The 15,692-nt window shown below is 33.5% G+C and overlaps 1 protein-coding gene across 1 annotated transcript in view; it reads left to right on the forward strand.

Annotated features, from left to right (window-relative positions):
* Positions 1 to 15,692, forward strand: part of LOC114325346 (protein jagged-1b) — a 698,311-nt gene that overhangs the window by 529,504 nt on the left and 153,115 nt on the right. The window contains exon 5 of the mRNA XM_028273403.2: positions 7,406 to 7,466. Within this exon, the coding sequence (XP_028129204.1) occupies positions 7,406 to 7,466 (61 nt within the window). The remainder of the gene's footprint in view (positions 1 to 7,405; positions 7,467 to 15,692) is intronic.

Below are 15,692 nucleotides of genomic sequence, written 5' to 3' on the forward strand. Positions count from 1 at the left end.
TGGCTCATGACAAGATTGCATTACTTCTAATCTTTGGGGTTTGGGAACTAAAATTTTCCATTCAATATCATTAGTCTTGAAAGAATTGGGGGATGGGGCATACTTGTAAATGAAATCATTTTCCACTTTCCATTGTGGAAAATCACCAGGGGAACGGAGTATCTTTGATCTTAAATCATCGAACCAAGGGTCTATTCTGTCAAGATCTATTTCTAGATAATCAACTTTTTGGGCATCTTTGGGTGTATCATTGGTATGAGCTCGAGATAAAGCATCAGGGACTAAATGGGATGTTCCTTTTCTATGAATCAAATCGAAAGTATGTTGTCTTAGGCGCATAGCCCACCTGGCTAATTTGCCTGTAGGATTGGACAGTTTATTCAACCAGAGAAGTGAATGGTGGTCAGTAATGACCGAAAACTTAACTCCTTCAATATAACCTCGAAATTTCTCGATAGCGAAGATCACTGCGAGACATTCTCGCTCTGTAACTGAATAATTTCTTTCAGCTCGGGAAAGGGACCTACTTGCATAAGCTATAACTTTTTCTTCACCATCAATAGTTTGAGTCAAGACACCACCAAGACCAGTGTCAGATGCATCACATTGCACAACAAAGGGAAGTTCGAAATTGGGTTGGGCTAAGATAGGGGCAGAAATTAGGAGTTCTTTAATTTTCAAAAAAGCTTTTTCAGCTTCACTAGTCCAAACTACTGGTTGTTTTTTCTTTCTATGACCTTTAAGGAGGTCATTAATAGGGGAGGCTAAACTGGAAAAATCTCTAATGAAACGACGATACCAGGAACACATACCTATAAATCTTTTAATTTCAGTAGAATTAGATGGCCTGGGATAATTAACCATAGCTAAGATTTTTTCAGGATCTGCTTTAAGGGAATTGTTACTAACTACATAACCAAGATACTTCAATTCAGATTTAAAAAAATCACACTTATCGATGTTAATGGTCAAGTTTGCTTCTTTCAGTTTATCTCTTATAATTTTCAACAATCGGATATGTTCTTCAAAAGATGGGGTACACACTATGATGTCATCTAAATAACAGAATATATAGGGTTCAAATTCAGGGCCAAAGATAGCATCAACTAATCTTTGTTGAATCTGTGCACTATTACACAAACCAAAAGGAACAGAAGTGAATTGAAAGGAACCTCTACCAGAAACATTAAAGGCTGTCTTTTTCCTAGAGTCAGGATGCAGCGGGATTTGCCAAAAAGCTTTTCTTAAGTCAATGGAACTAATGCATTTAGCTCCTCTAAGTAACGAAAGAATTCTGTCTATTTGGGGCAAAGGATATGTATCATGAACAGTGACTTCATTTAATGAACGACCATCAAAACAGAACCTATATTCACCTGACTTTTTCTTTACTAATAATACAGGACTTGACCATGGGGATTGGGCTGGTTCGATTACTCCTAATCGTAACATATCGTCTAACTCTTCATGTAGTATTTTATTCATGTACGGGGATAAAGGATATTGTCTTTTCTTAAATGGTTTTGCATCACCAGTGTCAATAACCATTTCAATTTTATTGGTTCTTCCAATGTACTTGGAACTAGAAATTTCCTCAAAAGAAGCGACTGTGGAATCTACTAAATTTTTTTCAGTGGGAGAAAATGAATCTACAGAATACAAAGTTTCTGTTTTCTCTTCCTTTTGGGAAGAATGCCAAGTTCCATCTCTAAAATTCAACAACACTGAAAATTTATGCATAAAGTTACTTCCCAAAATAAAACTATGGGGAACGGAGGGTACGACAAGAAATTTCACTACTTGGGAAACACCATCAGCCTCAATTGGAAGATCAATAGTACCAACAACTGATTTTTGAGAACCATCTGCTAAGCAGACGTGTTTACAGGGAGTAGAATTATATTTAATTCCTTGGGAATCCAAAAATTTAACTCCAGCGGCACCTACTACGGATGTGGTGCAACCACTGTCTAAGAGGGCGACAAAGTTTTTAGAAAAGATAGAAATACTAACATGAGGACGACTGTCACAACCTTTCTTTTCAAAAAGAGGGTTAAGTATGTTTTGGGGGAATTTGTCGGGCTTAACTCTATATGGAGTGCAACTGCCGACTGGCTGCACACTACCTAGTTTTTTTTGACACATACAGGAGGACGTTCTCACTCCTTTATTACCACAACGAGAACAAGACATTTCTCTGTTTGTACAATTGCGAGAAATGTGGTTGGGCTTACCACAAGTAAAACAAAAAATAATTTTTCTAGGGTTGTCATGTGTTTGGTAGGGTTGTGGAGGGGGTTGCATTGAATGAGGTTGATAAGAAGAAGACTGATTTCCATACGGTCGATAGGGAGGGGATTGCATCAATGGAGGTGGATAAGAAGACTGATTTCTGTGGGGTGGATAAGAAGAAGAAGACTGATGTCTTTCATCAGTATCTACTGGAGGATTGGGTCTCTCATTTCTCTGCGTAGACTTGGATTTCTTAAAGGGACGATCTTGCTTTTCTCGTTTGTCTCCTTTGGGGTTATCAGGCTTGTCTTGTTTATCAAGTACCTGAAGCTTCTCTTGGGGTTTTTCTGAATCCTCTAATGAAATACCAGCAAGACCTTTTGTAGTTTGAAGCAGGGGCAAAACATTTTGCTCCAAACGTTTAACAGTTATGACTAACATTTCGACAGTGGGAAAATCTTGAAGGGCTACGAGTGGAATATAATCCACCAAAATATTTTTTCTTAAAATCTTTACTCGTTGGGCTTCAGATGGGTACTCTTCTAAACGTTTAAAGAGATTCTCCATGATTGCGGAATAAATAGTGATTGACTCAGACTTTTTTTGTTTTCGACCTTTAATTTCATCAAGGAGATTATCATTATAATCTGGGGGTAGGAAAGCAGTTTTGAGAAGGGTTACCAACTCATTCCAACTGTTAACTGTATTTCCAACACTCCTATACCAAATAGCAGCGTTTCCGTCGAATAACTCAAAAGCTGATCTAAACAGGACATCATCAGAAATATTTCTGGATCTAGCAGAATCTCTTACTTTTTCTAAAAATGTGGGAAGGGCTTTACTCTCACCATTAAATTTGATATTTAAATCAGAAACTCTAACAGGAGTTGAAATTTGTATAATAGGGGCTGAAACTGAACTAATAGGGGCAACGGGGACTGAAGTTGTACCACTAGTCGATGGGACGGACACATTGTCAGATGTCTCTTCCTTTTCTAAGACATCTCCAGTCAACATCAATAAATCCATCTTATAGTTGTCAATAACTTCTTTTATAGCTTCTTCTACATTATCAGGGAAATTTTCCAATCTGAAATCCAGATGACTGGACCTTGTTTTGAAACGAGCAAAGTCAGCCTTTGATGACTGTGCACTCATTGCCCGCGCAATACTTTGCAAATCTGCTAATATTGACTGGATTGTAGGTAACTCTTGATCAGGATCGACTACATTTTTAGTCAAATTAATGGAAGATGAGATGGTCTCTTTACTTAACTGACCTCTCAACAACTTACGTTTTTCTTCAACAGTCCTATTTTGGACATTAAAACCTCTTATGAAAAGTTCATAAGATAACTCATCGGTTTTCAGATCATTAACTTGGGTAGACTTCATTTTTAAAACTGGGGTGAAAACAACACACAGGGGAAAGACCAAAGGGAATAGTAGAAAGTATGACTTTCGGACAAAAAACCGTTTCTATTTATCAAACGAACACAAACCTCACTTGCACTCTCACGCAGCCAGATCCTAACCTCACTGACTTTGTTGCAACTTCTGCTCTTGGTCTGCAATCACTCAATAAACAAAAGAGGGGTCAATAAACTATTGGTCAAAAAATTCACACTCCACCACTGACACGGACTAACAGGGAATAACACAAGGGTACACAAAACAAACAGGAAACAACAGACTCAAATATTTTCAGACAAAACAGGGATAGACAAACACAAACAATATTGAAACTTGCTTCTCGAATGAGCTTACACGGGATAACACCAACAACGGTTCTTGTTCCGATAACTAATGGGAGTGTTCCTAGACAACTAAGCACACTTCCTTTATCACGAGTATTACACTTGTGATCTATTCTGGTACAAGAAGGGAAAGACAAATAGTAATTGGACTGACTAACTACTTTACTTCACGGATACACTCAAACTACTTCACAGGCAGACTCCAACTAACCTTTGGTATCTTTATGACACTGACAAAACTAGATTAGTTGAGAAAAAAATAATGGGACAACTAGACAACATTGGGACTAAAAACTCAAACGGAAACTACACAGACTATACACATATACTCAAATGACGAACAAAAAAAATCACAAAAACAAGTTATTCTGTAAAAAATTGTTAATCAATTATGAATAAATGCACAAATACAACTAAAATGTTATACTTTATCAATAGTTTCAATATTGGAATGTTCAACGCTACTTATATAGACTACTTGTCTATACAATCAATACTTTTTTAAAAAAAATTTAAATATTGCTTTCACCATGGGTACTGTATTAACATCTACTATAAGTACATACATAAAAACAATGTTAATACACTACTATGAGTACATATTTACACATCCTATTGAAAATTTTATACCACTTCGTAACGTTCTAAAAAAATGTAGGGGCTCTTGGGCTAAACTATGTTGCGATACTGGTTGTGATAGTAGAATCGGTCTCAAATCTGGGGCAAGGAGAGGAAATTAAGTTGAAAAACAGTTGGGACTAACTAAAAAATGTAAACTGCTTGGGAACAACTTAACGATATGACTGGGGGGTGAAAAGAGACTGGCCTCACGTCTGAGGGTGCTATTTTGTAGCGCACAACTGGACACTGAAAGAGGCAGAAAAATGAATCGGCCCCACGTTGGGCGCCATTTTGTAGCACTTAGAAATAAGGGGGAAGATAAAAGCTTGGAAAATTTAGATACTGCTTAAATACAAAAGGGTCGAGAAAACTAGGGGATATTTCTAAAAACTACTTTGCTACGGCGGCTCGTGTTTTGGTTGGAGAGCTAAGGTTGTGAGTTCGTTAAGAAGAAGTTAGGGATTAGGGAATATTTACTACTATCAAAAATTTAAACAAGGGTACTTACAGATATCCTGGGGTGTTAAATATAAATCCTGGCTATATTTTGTTAGGGCGCCTTACCAGGAGTTTTACTTTCTATGATCATCCAACATCTTAAAATTTGACTCTAAAAAGCTTTTAAAGTTTGTGGTTAAAATTTTGCCAATAGGTTAGCGGTAAATAAACAGGACAAAATACACAGTTATGGCATTTATTGAAAAATTATTCCTTGACATAACAAAACTTTCAGATTACATAAAAGATTACCTGTAAAAAAAATACATCTACTTTTCTGAACATAGGTTATGGTGCACCAAAAGATAAACAATAATATTATTGCATTGAGGATTTGATATCTGACTTAATTATGACTTGTATAACTGACTGACTGACCTAATTATGACATATATTATAGCATTTGCATTAAAACAAAAATTTATATTCATTCAGGGAACAATGTTTACATTAAAGAATTACTGACTACTCCTCGTAGTACTTAATTATTGAAAATAACAACAACTATGTCACCTGTCAAATATCATTCCGTAAATCTTTTATTTTTAACTATTTCAAAAGGTTTCAAAAAGGATTTTAACATTAACTTACAATTATGTCTTTACAATAATATTTTAATGATGGAAGCAAAATTATTCTTTGTTCTGTTCAACAATTTACTTTTTCATCTTTGTATTTTAAGTTCCAAAAAGATTTATTTTTTTTATGTTGAAAGAAATTAACGTTATTAGTTTGAGAATTTTATAATTATTAAAAGTCACTATACCTTAAAATTCAAAACTTCACCATTGTGAAACTTGACATGACACTTGACAGCACGTACGTAGTTCATACGTCACTCGAAGGGGAAAATGTCAATGGAAAATTACTGATTGCACCATATACCATTATACCATGAAAATACCATAAAACAAAAGAAATTTGCTTATTTACCTCGGGAAATAGGTTTTCTAATCCAGGAGACGGGAGGCTTGGGTTTAATTCATCACTACGATATTAGTACTATGCCGGCTTTCATAAATACATACGCAGTATTTTTACAAAGCGTATATTACACTTTTACCATCAAAAAAGGAACTGCTACACTATCAAACTGATGGTACACCTACTTAACAAAAACACAGAAGAACTTTGATAGATCCCATTTACTTGGAAATTCTTTTTGCGTCACAAAAAAGCCGGTAACTCACTATCGATGTTTACTGATTCACTACCATTGTAAGAATGCCTGCTTTCTTCTCCGTCTCCTGCCAAAATTCCTTGATCCTGTCACTACGCAATTTCCGGCTTCCGTTCTTCAGAGCCAATTACGAGCTTCGATCTTTGTACCAAATTCAAACAAACCAATCAAATTGATTTTCAACATTTATTCTAGAAAGTTCATCAACGCATTAGAACTGTACTTTTGTCAAAACTTCTTACAAATTCTGTTTTTGCGTCTCAAATAAACAGGAATCTTGTAACACATTGAAATGTTGCGGAATACTTCGTAGATGTATACAGGTGCGGTTTTAGAAAATTCCTTGCAATCTGAATTTAAGTAAAAAACTGAATAAAAAAATTTGGACTTCTTAGAGAGGGATTGTAAAATCTATACAAATCTAAAGATCATATTTTCACTGGTTTTTTAAACGCTACAACCTTTGTTTCCTACACTATAAGTTACGGTTTCGAAATATTGCCACTTGTATAAACTTAACGTTGTATTCATTCTTCTTCGCCTATTTAATAGTGGTTATAAAATTGATCCGATAGTGAAACTGATTCCGGTTAAAAAGAAATTAGTTTTCTCATATTTATTCTTATAAATCTAAAAATTATTTCCATTTTTGGCTTGCTTTTGTTTTTTGTCAGTCATTATTGACCTGATTTAACGCAAGACGGAAGTGTTTCTTGTAGCTGAATTTTATATTCTCTATTTTCTGTATGTATCGTCATCAGCCTCTCTCAATCCACTGCTGGACATAGGCCTCCCCTGTTTGTCTCCAAAGTGTTCTATCTTGTGCTTTCTGTATCCAGTCCATATTTGTATGTATGTCTATTTTACTTATTTTAAAATGGTAGAAAACTGAGGTGTTTTGAAATATAGATAACCTACTCTTGAGAGTTTTTGCCCATCTAAGATGTATGGACCAGGACCAGGATGACTTGTTTGTTAATATTTCTTTTTCTGTTACTTGGGATGCTATTTCACTAAGGACAAAATATTTATCCAATTTTAGGATTTACAATGACCTTATAATAGTGAAAATTATTTTGAACGACCTTCATTTATATTTGTATTTTTTTTATTTCAGCTGCTTGTAAACCGGGTTGCCACCCAATTCACGGAAAATGTGAAAATCCTGGGGAATGCATGTAAGTACATAAAATATTTTAAATAAACTTTTGGGTTGTGAAAGAGTAGGTACTAAAACAAAAAAGTTAAGTTTTCCATAAAGTGGGGACTTTCCATTTTTTATTTTAATTTTCCATTTCCAACAATAGTTTTTTCCGATTATAGCGCCAAGTATCCATTCGAAAAAATGTCTGGAATAAAAGTTACTTATTTTTACGTAAGGAATGCAAATCTGAAATAAAAAATGGGGACTCCTATTTAAGATTTTAAAGTAATCCCCCACCCCATCTCCTTGGGGTGGGGGTTGAAAATATTGAATACGTGTATTTTTCAGTTTTTCGATCTGATGTTCATTTCGCGAAGTAACGCAGGGTTCGTATTTAAAATTTTAAATTTACCCCCACTCCTCTCCTTTGGGGGTCGTATTTGGTATCATTCAATAGATTTTTGAAAAATAGTAAACATGTATTTTTTAGTTTTTCGATCTGACGTTCATTTCGCGAAATATTCGCTTTTTTTATGAAAGTTTGTGACTCGCCCAATTCCTTACGCCCCGCTCAAATCGTCAGATTTTTTAAATATACACTGTTTTTCATGTACTTAACTTACCTTATCTTAATCTAACGATTTCGAGTTTTTCTAAGGATAGATTTATTTTTCGGACTCCCCTTAACGAACTTCCCTGTATTAAGAGCCGATATATGGCAGAGCTACATTTACAGGGTACGAGGTTTCAATCCATGAAGAACAACAGAAGAATCCATGAATCCAGAAGAACAACAAATAAACGAATATGGTGGGGCGGAAACGAATATGGTGGGGCGGTAAGGGCTGATCAACTCACAGCGTCAATTGACAAGATTATAAAACACAATAAAGAAAATACCAGAACACATATGAAACAAAAAAGAGCATAAGAGAGCATACTCGTATTTACCATAGTAACGCAGATAAATATCCCTAGTGTTCAGAGAAAAATTTTGAATTTTCCATGGGAAAACAAAAGACTGGAATTCTGGCTAAAAATAAATAAGACAGTTTTGCATTATCAGCTTGCTTTCTTCGGGGAACAATTAGCAATAAAAATTTTTGGATATTTAATAACAGAATCAGTTTATTTCTAATTCCAAAGCCTGAACTAAACTGGATAAGGGAAGCCCAGGATAGAAACAAGCGGAGAGTGATAAAGGAGGCTTACGTTCAATTCTTAAAGCACGACGGCAAAGAGAGAGAGAGAGAGAGAGAGAGAGAGAGAGAGAGAGAGAGAGAGAGAGAGAGAGAGAGAGAGAGAGAGAAAAGAGTGTTGGTTGGTTGCTTTAAAAAAGTTCTGCCTGAATAATAAATGAAATTATAGTAAAATCAAAAGATTTGAGTGGTTGTTTTATGTATTCAAACGTTTTTGGTTTACAGCCTCGGCATAAAATATGACAGGTGTCCTTATTTTACACGATTCTCATGATAAGGTACCTTACTGACAGAACGGTACTAGCGAATTTATCGAAAGTGGTTTGTGATGTGATACGTAAGGTTAATCATCATTTTTATCTTCTATTAATGCAGCTTTCCTTGTGCAATTGGTCGCATCGAAACAGACAAGCTATTAGTGTATCTATTCATTATTTTAACGTTTAACGGTACATAGTTTTACCAAATATAGCATTTAGAAGGCCAATTATGTTAATTATATAACGTTCAATTAGGTCTAAACAAACATATATTAGTCGGTGAGTACATAATGTGGAGTAAAATATATCAAGGAACATTTAAATTATAGTTAATTAAACAGGTAGTTAGCAAATAATTATAGAGTTTATATTGTATTCAAAAGAGAAATAACACAATTTTCTGAGCTAATGAATCAAATGAAATATGTACTAAGATTAATATAATTTTTATGAGATAGGTTTACAGTAGATTCTATATACAGAGAGAGTCTGTAATTTGGAATAAATTCAATATCTCAAATACTCAAAGTTTTTTTGAAAAATGCTCAGACCCGTCGATTAGTACTTCAAATTGTCCTTTTTGACATACAATAATAATATGTACAGGGTGTCCCAATTTAGAGATATGATGTCATCGTTGATTTTCTTAAATATTAACACTGTCATTTTGATAGCTATTTTGATAGGGTGTGTAAAGTTATACACAACTGCAAAATATCAAATTTTTATTCTCTACCATTTACAAGATAATAGAAAATAACAAAGTTATGTATGTAATTTGGAATAAATTCAATAAATAAAATATTAATCGTTTTTTTGAAAAATGCTCAGACCCGTCGATTAGTATTTCAAATTGTCATTTTTGAAATACAATAATAATGTATACAGGGTGTCCCAATTTAGAGATATGACGTCATCGTTAATTTTCTTAAATGGCAACACTGTCATTTTGATAGCTATTTTGATAGGGTGTGTAAAGTTATACACAACTGCAAAATTTCAAATTTTTATTCCTTACCATTTACAAGATAATAAAAAATAACAAAGTTATGAAAAATAAGTAATCAAATAGTAATTGAATTTAATTATTTCAGTTAAGCAAATACTCATAATGTTGCCCTCAGTTATTGTCAAATTGTCAATGGGCAACGTTATGAGCATTTGCTTAATTGAAATAATTAAATTCAATTATTATTTGATTACTTGTTTTTCATAACTGTTATTTTTTTACTATCTTGTAAATGGTAGGGAATAAAAATTTGAAATTTTGCAGTTGTGTATAACTTTACACACCCTATCAAAATAGCTATCAAAATGACAGTGTTGCCATTTAAGAAAATCAACGATGACGTCATATCTCTAAATTGGGACACCCTGTATACATTATTATTGTATGTCAAAAATGACAATTTGAAATAATAATCGACGGGTCTGAGCATTTTTCAAAAAAACAATTAGTGTTTTAATTTTTGAATTTATTCCAAATTACAGACATAACTTTGTTATTTTCTATTATCTTGTAAATAGTAGAGAATAAAAATTTGATATTTAGCAGTTGTGTATAACTTTACTCACACTATCAAAATAGCTATCAAAATGACAGTATTGCCATTTAAGAAAATCAACGATGACGTCATATCTCTAAATTGGGACACCCTGTATACATTATTGTTGTATGTCAAAAAGGACAATTTGAAATATTAATCGACGGGTCTGAGCATTTTTCAAAAAAAACAATTAATATTTGAGATATTGAATTTATTCCAAATTACAGACTCTCTCTGTATATGTTAACCTTCATGTAAGTTTCATAAATGATGCTCTTGCAATTTCTATACGAGTTTTAATTTCTTCATCCGGATTTAGTGTCTCGTTTATCCAACATCCTAGGTATTTAAAATGATTAACTTTTGTTATCGGTTCATTACTGACAATTAGTTGCATAGGGCCGACGTCTTATTTGCTAACCACAAGTAACTTTGTCTTTGTTGTATTTATGCTAAGTCCGTTATTGGAGCATTCTCTAGTGACACGATCTATAAGGAATTGAAGATCTTCGATACTTTCAGCTATGATCGCGGTGTCATCTGCATATCTGATGTTGTTAATAGTTTCTCCCCCGATTCGAACTCTACATTGCCCTTCCAAGGCTTCGTTAAAAATTATTTATGAGTATACGTTAAACAAAGTTGGGGATAACACACAACCCTGTCTGACACCTCTTTAAATGCCAATTTTGTCTGTCTCATTGCCATCTACCAGAATAGAAGCTTCTTGATTCCAATATAGATATTGTAAAAGCCTCAGATCTTTATCATCTATTCCAATCATTTCTAGATATTCAAACAGCCTATCACGTTGAACCCTATGAAACGCGTTCTCAAAATCTATAAAGCAGACGTAAATTGGTTTCTGTACTTCCCATGATCATTGAAGTAATGCAAGCATTGAGAACAAAGCTTCCCTTGTTCTCAATCCTTCTGTGAAACCGAATTGTTCGTTTCCCATTGTCTCTTCACATTTCTGCTTGATTCTATTAAGAATTGTCTTAAGAAGTAGCTTGAGAGAGTGGCTCATGAAACTAATTAGTCTAAAGTCTTTACATGATGATGTGTTAGGTTTCTTTGGGAGTGGAATAAATGTAGACTCTAACCATATCTGTGGCATCATTCCAGTTTCATATAGGTACATAATATGTGGTTAAAATTTTTTGTGAGTTCTGACATTGTCGTCATCTAGAAGTTTGAGCCAGTCTGATGGTATTTGGTCAGGGCCTGGAGATTTTCCATTTTTGCTTTGTTTGATGGCTTTCTCTACTTCAGCTTTTAAAATACTAGGAGCAGTATTTGTATACTTTGTGGTGTTAAGTGGTGGAATCCAGCTTTTATGTAGTTAGTCCATTCTTCCTTTTTTTCATTTAAGTCGAGAATTATTTTACCTTTGGAGTTTCTCATAAAGTGAGGAGTTCTTTTTCTCTGAGTGTACGTAAATCTTTTTAAACGCTTTTCTTTACTTCAATAGTTTGCATCAAATCTTTAGACGTTAATTTGACTGACTTTTCTTCAATGCAAATGAATGAAAATTTACAGACATGCATTCGCGGGAACAATACACGAATAGTCAATAAAAAATTTTATGTTTATTAATTGTTTAAATAAAAAAAAACGATTTTAATGAAAAATGCTGAAATTCTCTTGTTTTTTAGAATGAAGAAACTTGAAACTTTTACGGATTGTAGCTAATGATATGAACTATACATAATTTCACTTTTTACGTTAATTGTTTACGTTATGCTTCATTAATAAACAATAAAGTTTCAAATTTTTTGCCGATTCCGACTACTTTTCATGTTTGTACATCATAATATGTTTTATACATATTTTAATAAACATGACGATATATTATTTTAATGTTTGAAAAGTGTAACACTAAAAAGGACAAAATAAAAAAATATGAAAAAAATATTTTTAAGAAACGCTTATCTTTAGTTAGACTTAAATTAAACATATTATAAAAAAATCAACTAAAAAGCAAAAAATAAAAAAAAATTGAAAAAATCTAACACATTCGTTAAAGAAAAGCGTGGTGCGAAAACCGTTTATTCGATGAGGACGCGCCACGCTTTTCTTTGACGAGTGTGTTAGATTTTTTCAATTTTTTTTTTATTTTTTGCTTTTTAGTTGATTTTTTTATAATATGTTTAATTTTAGTCTAACTAAAGAAAAGCGTTTCTTAAAAATATTTTTTTCATATTTTTTTATTGTGTATATTAAACTCGTCATGTTTTCTTTGTAGTTCTTCCATTTCACGGCATTTTTGTTCCATCCAGGCCTCTTTTGCTCTCAACCTAGTATCTTATGTGTATTTGATATTTCTCTGTATCTAATCATTTCTTTCATTGCCTTCATATTTATCTTCATTTCAGATTGTTTCTGGTCTCGACCAAAAATTTTTTAATCTCTATATAGCAAATCTAGATATTATCAAAACTGGTATAATTTTCGTCTAACCTTAATTTTGAAGAAAGCTGTGGGCGTTTCCAGAAGAAAAAACAACAGAAGTTATACGCTTTAATTTACTATATCGTTGGCTTCGAAGTATTTACCATCCAAATTATAATCTCTGGTATAATATCCTCGAGCTAAATATATGTATCATGGTGCTTATTCTTTAATTCCTTCTGTTAATTTAGATTCGGATCTACGTATTCGAGATTAAACAAAATTAATTTTCGGCATTTTAATTTACAATGATACCGAACAGGTGAACGGTCGTTATCTTGGGGGTGGAATCTACATTGGAAGATTATCAACGTCTTCATACAGTAGGGGTTAAACAAGTCTTTAAATTATAGTAACCATAAACGCATAAATAACATAAAAATCATTTATATTATAATTTTTTTGTTTTTAATTCTGCTTCTTCTTTGTTTTCATGTGCCTTGCCGGTTACGAGCGTAAGCTATCATCGCAGCAATTTTAATTTTGTTTGCGGTTTTTCTGAATAACTCGTTCGATGTTATTCCCAAATATTAAAAAGGAGAGGAGAGCGAAGACATTCCTGTCGCACACATTTTCTAATCTCAATGCTCTCAGTGAAAGAATTACCAACTTTTAGCCTGTCTGTGATTCCAGTAAAGACTTGTCACAATTTGGATGTCCTTATCATCAACTCCTATGTTTTGGAGAATTTCAATTAGTTGGTCATGTCTTTGACCAGGGTGGTCAAAGGCCTTCGAGTAATCTACAAGACACATGTAGATATCTTTGTTCATATGTCTACACCTGTGTACAATACTTGCAGGCAAAACACTGCCCCCTTGTGGAAGGCAGTGTTTTGCAAATTGTGAAACCAAATTGTGACTCGTTCATTTCCGCTTCACACTTGTAGATTCTGTTAATATTATTTTAGTGAAGACTTTGGTGAATTCTGCTGCGGTATTTATATATGTTGGGGAAAGGAATAATTAGGTAAATTAATAAAAAGTGTAATTTAATAAAAACAAATTACTTCTTTTGTAATAATCCTTGTAAAGATTTATATACATTTTCTAAGCAGTAATGATAGCGCAATCACAATAATAACGAATCATGTTCATAAAAGTACAAATAAAAGTATCGCACAATACCCTACTAGTTTATGCATGGCCAATTTAAAAGATATAAATGATTAAAGAGTTTTTCCTGTTGTTGTAAATTTTATTCTTCAAAATTAATTTCAGCACACGTAGCATTGTCTCCTGAGCTTCATCAACACGCCTTTTATCTCCTCGACCCCTGGGATTATCTCGTCGTAACCATCTTGTACTACATCTGTTTCGTCTTCTATTTCTTCAGTTCACTGCAATTCCTAAAAAGAGTATAGAACGATTAATGGCAGAATCGCCATTGTCAAGCTTACATAATGTCATTCAGTAAACGTAAATATACTCTTAAGTCTTACTCACGAGCTAGACCGACGATGAGGACAAAATAACGAAATAATAAAAAAAAAATATTTATTTCATCCACATTTAATGTGGATGAGAATTTTTGTAATTTTGAAGTTATAAGCCTCGATATCGGAGGGCAGCACATACTATACTATTCCGGAGTCCAGATAGGACAAAAGGCAAAAGAAGGCGCGGGAATAGTTGTAACGAAAGAAATGAATAGAAGAATAACCAAATTCAAACCAGTATCATCAAGAACCATATACATAAAAATAGAGTTAGAAGAAGAAGAATGTCACATAATACAGGTATATGCACCGGTAGAAGGAACAGAGCATGAAAAAACAGAACTATTCTATGATGAGATACAGAAACTTATTGATGAGATACAAGAGGAAAGCAAAAACATCATTTCACTAGGAGACTGGAATGAAAGAATAGGAAATGACGAAAATATGGCATTAGGCTGCTTGGGAAGGTATGGAGAAGAGACGATAAATAGGAATGGTAGAAGAATGATAAGTTTCTGCCAAATAAATGACTTGTTAATAGGTAACTTTTTCTGGCATCAACCGAGAAACGAAAAATATACATACGTAGCAGAAGAAAGAAATGCGAGAAGCATAATTGACTACATAGTATATCCTCGAGACGCAGAACTAACGATACAAAATATAAAAACAGAGAACGAAGCCGAACTCGGTACCCAACACAGACTAGTGACAGCAGAGATAAACATAAAACTAATGGAAAAAATAGAGAGTCCTCTATATACAAGAATAGCAATACATAAGATAAAAATATGGAAGTGAGGAAGTTATACCAAAGAGAGACAGATAAAATACTGGAACAGCATGAAAACAATGAGGAAATATGGAATATGGAAGAGAGATGGAAAAAATTGAGAGACACGTTATGGAACACTGCAAAACAAGTATGTGGAATAAGAAAGAATGGAAAGAATAATAAAAGAACGGGATGGTGGAATAAGGAAATAAAGCAAGCAGTAAAAAAGAAGAAAGAAATGTGGAAGCGATACATAAACACAAATGAATAGCAAGACAGAGACGAATACAGAAGACAGAGACATATAGTGAAAGAACTAGTAAACGATGCGAAGAAGAAGAAAGCTGGAAGGAATTCGGTGAAGAATCGAACGAAGGTTTTGGGAATAACAATAAACAGTTTTGGAATAAAATAAGAAGCATGAAAGGAACAAAAAGGAAACAAATAAGAGGAATTAGAAATGAGCAAAATGAATTGAAAACAAACATACAGGACATACTAATCATATGGAATAAGCACTATAAAGAAAAATTCGAGGCATGCAACCAACAAAATGAGGAGAGAGGACAGCAGGAAAGAGAAGA

This window comes from Diabrotica virgifera, chromosome 1 (assembly GCF_917563875.1).
Source record: "Diabrotica virgifera virgifera chromosome 1, PGI_DIABVI_V3a".
In the NCBI taxonomy this organism is placed as follows: Eukaryota; Metazoa; Arthropoda; class Insecta; order Coleoptera; family Chrysomelidae; genus Diabrotica; species Diabrotica virgifera.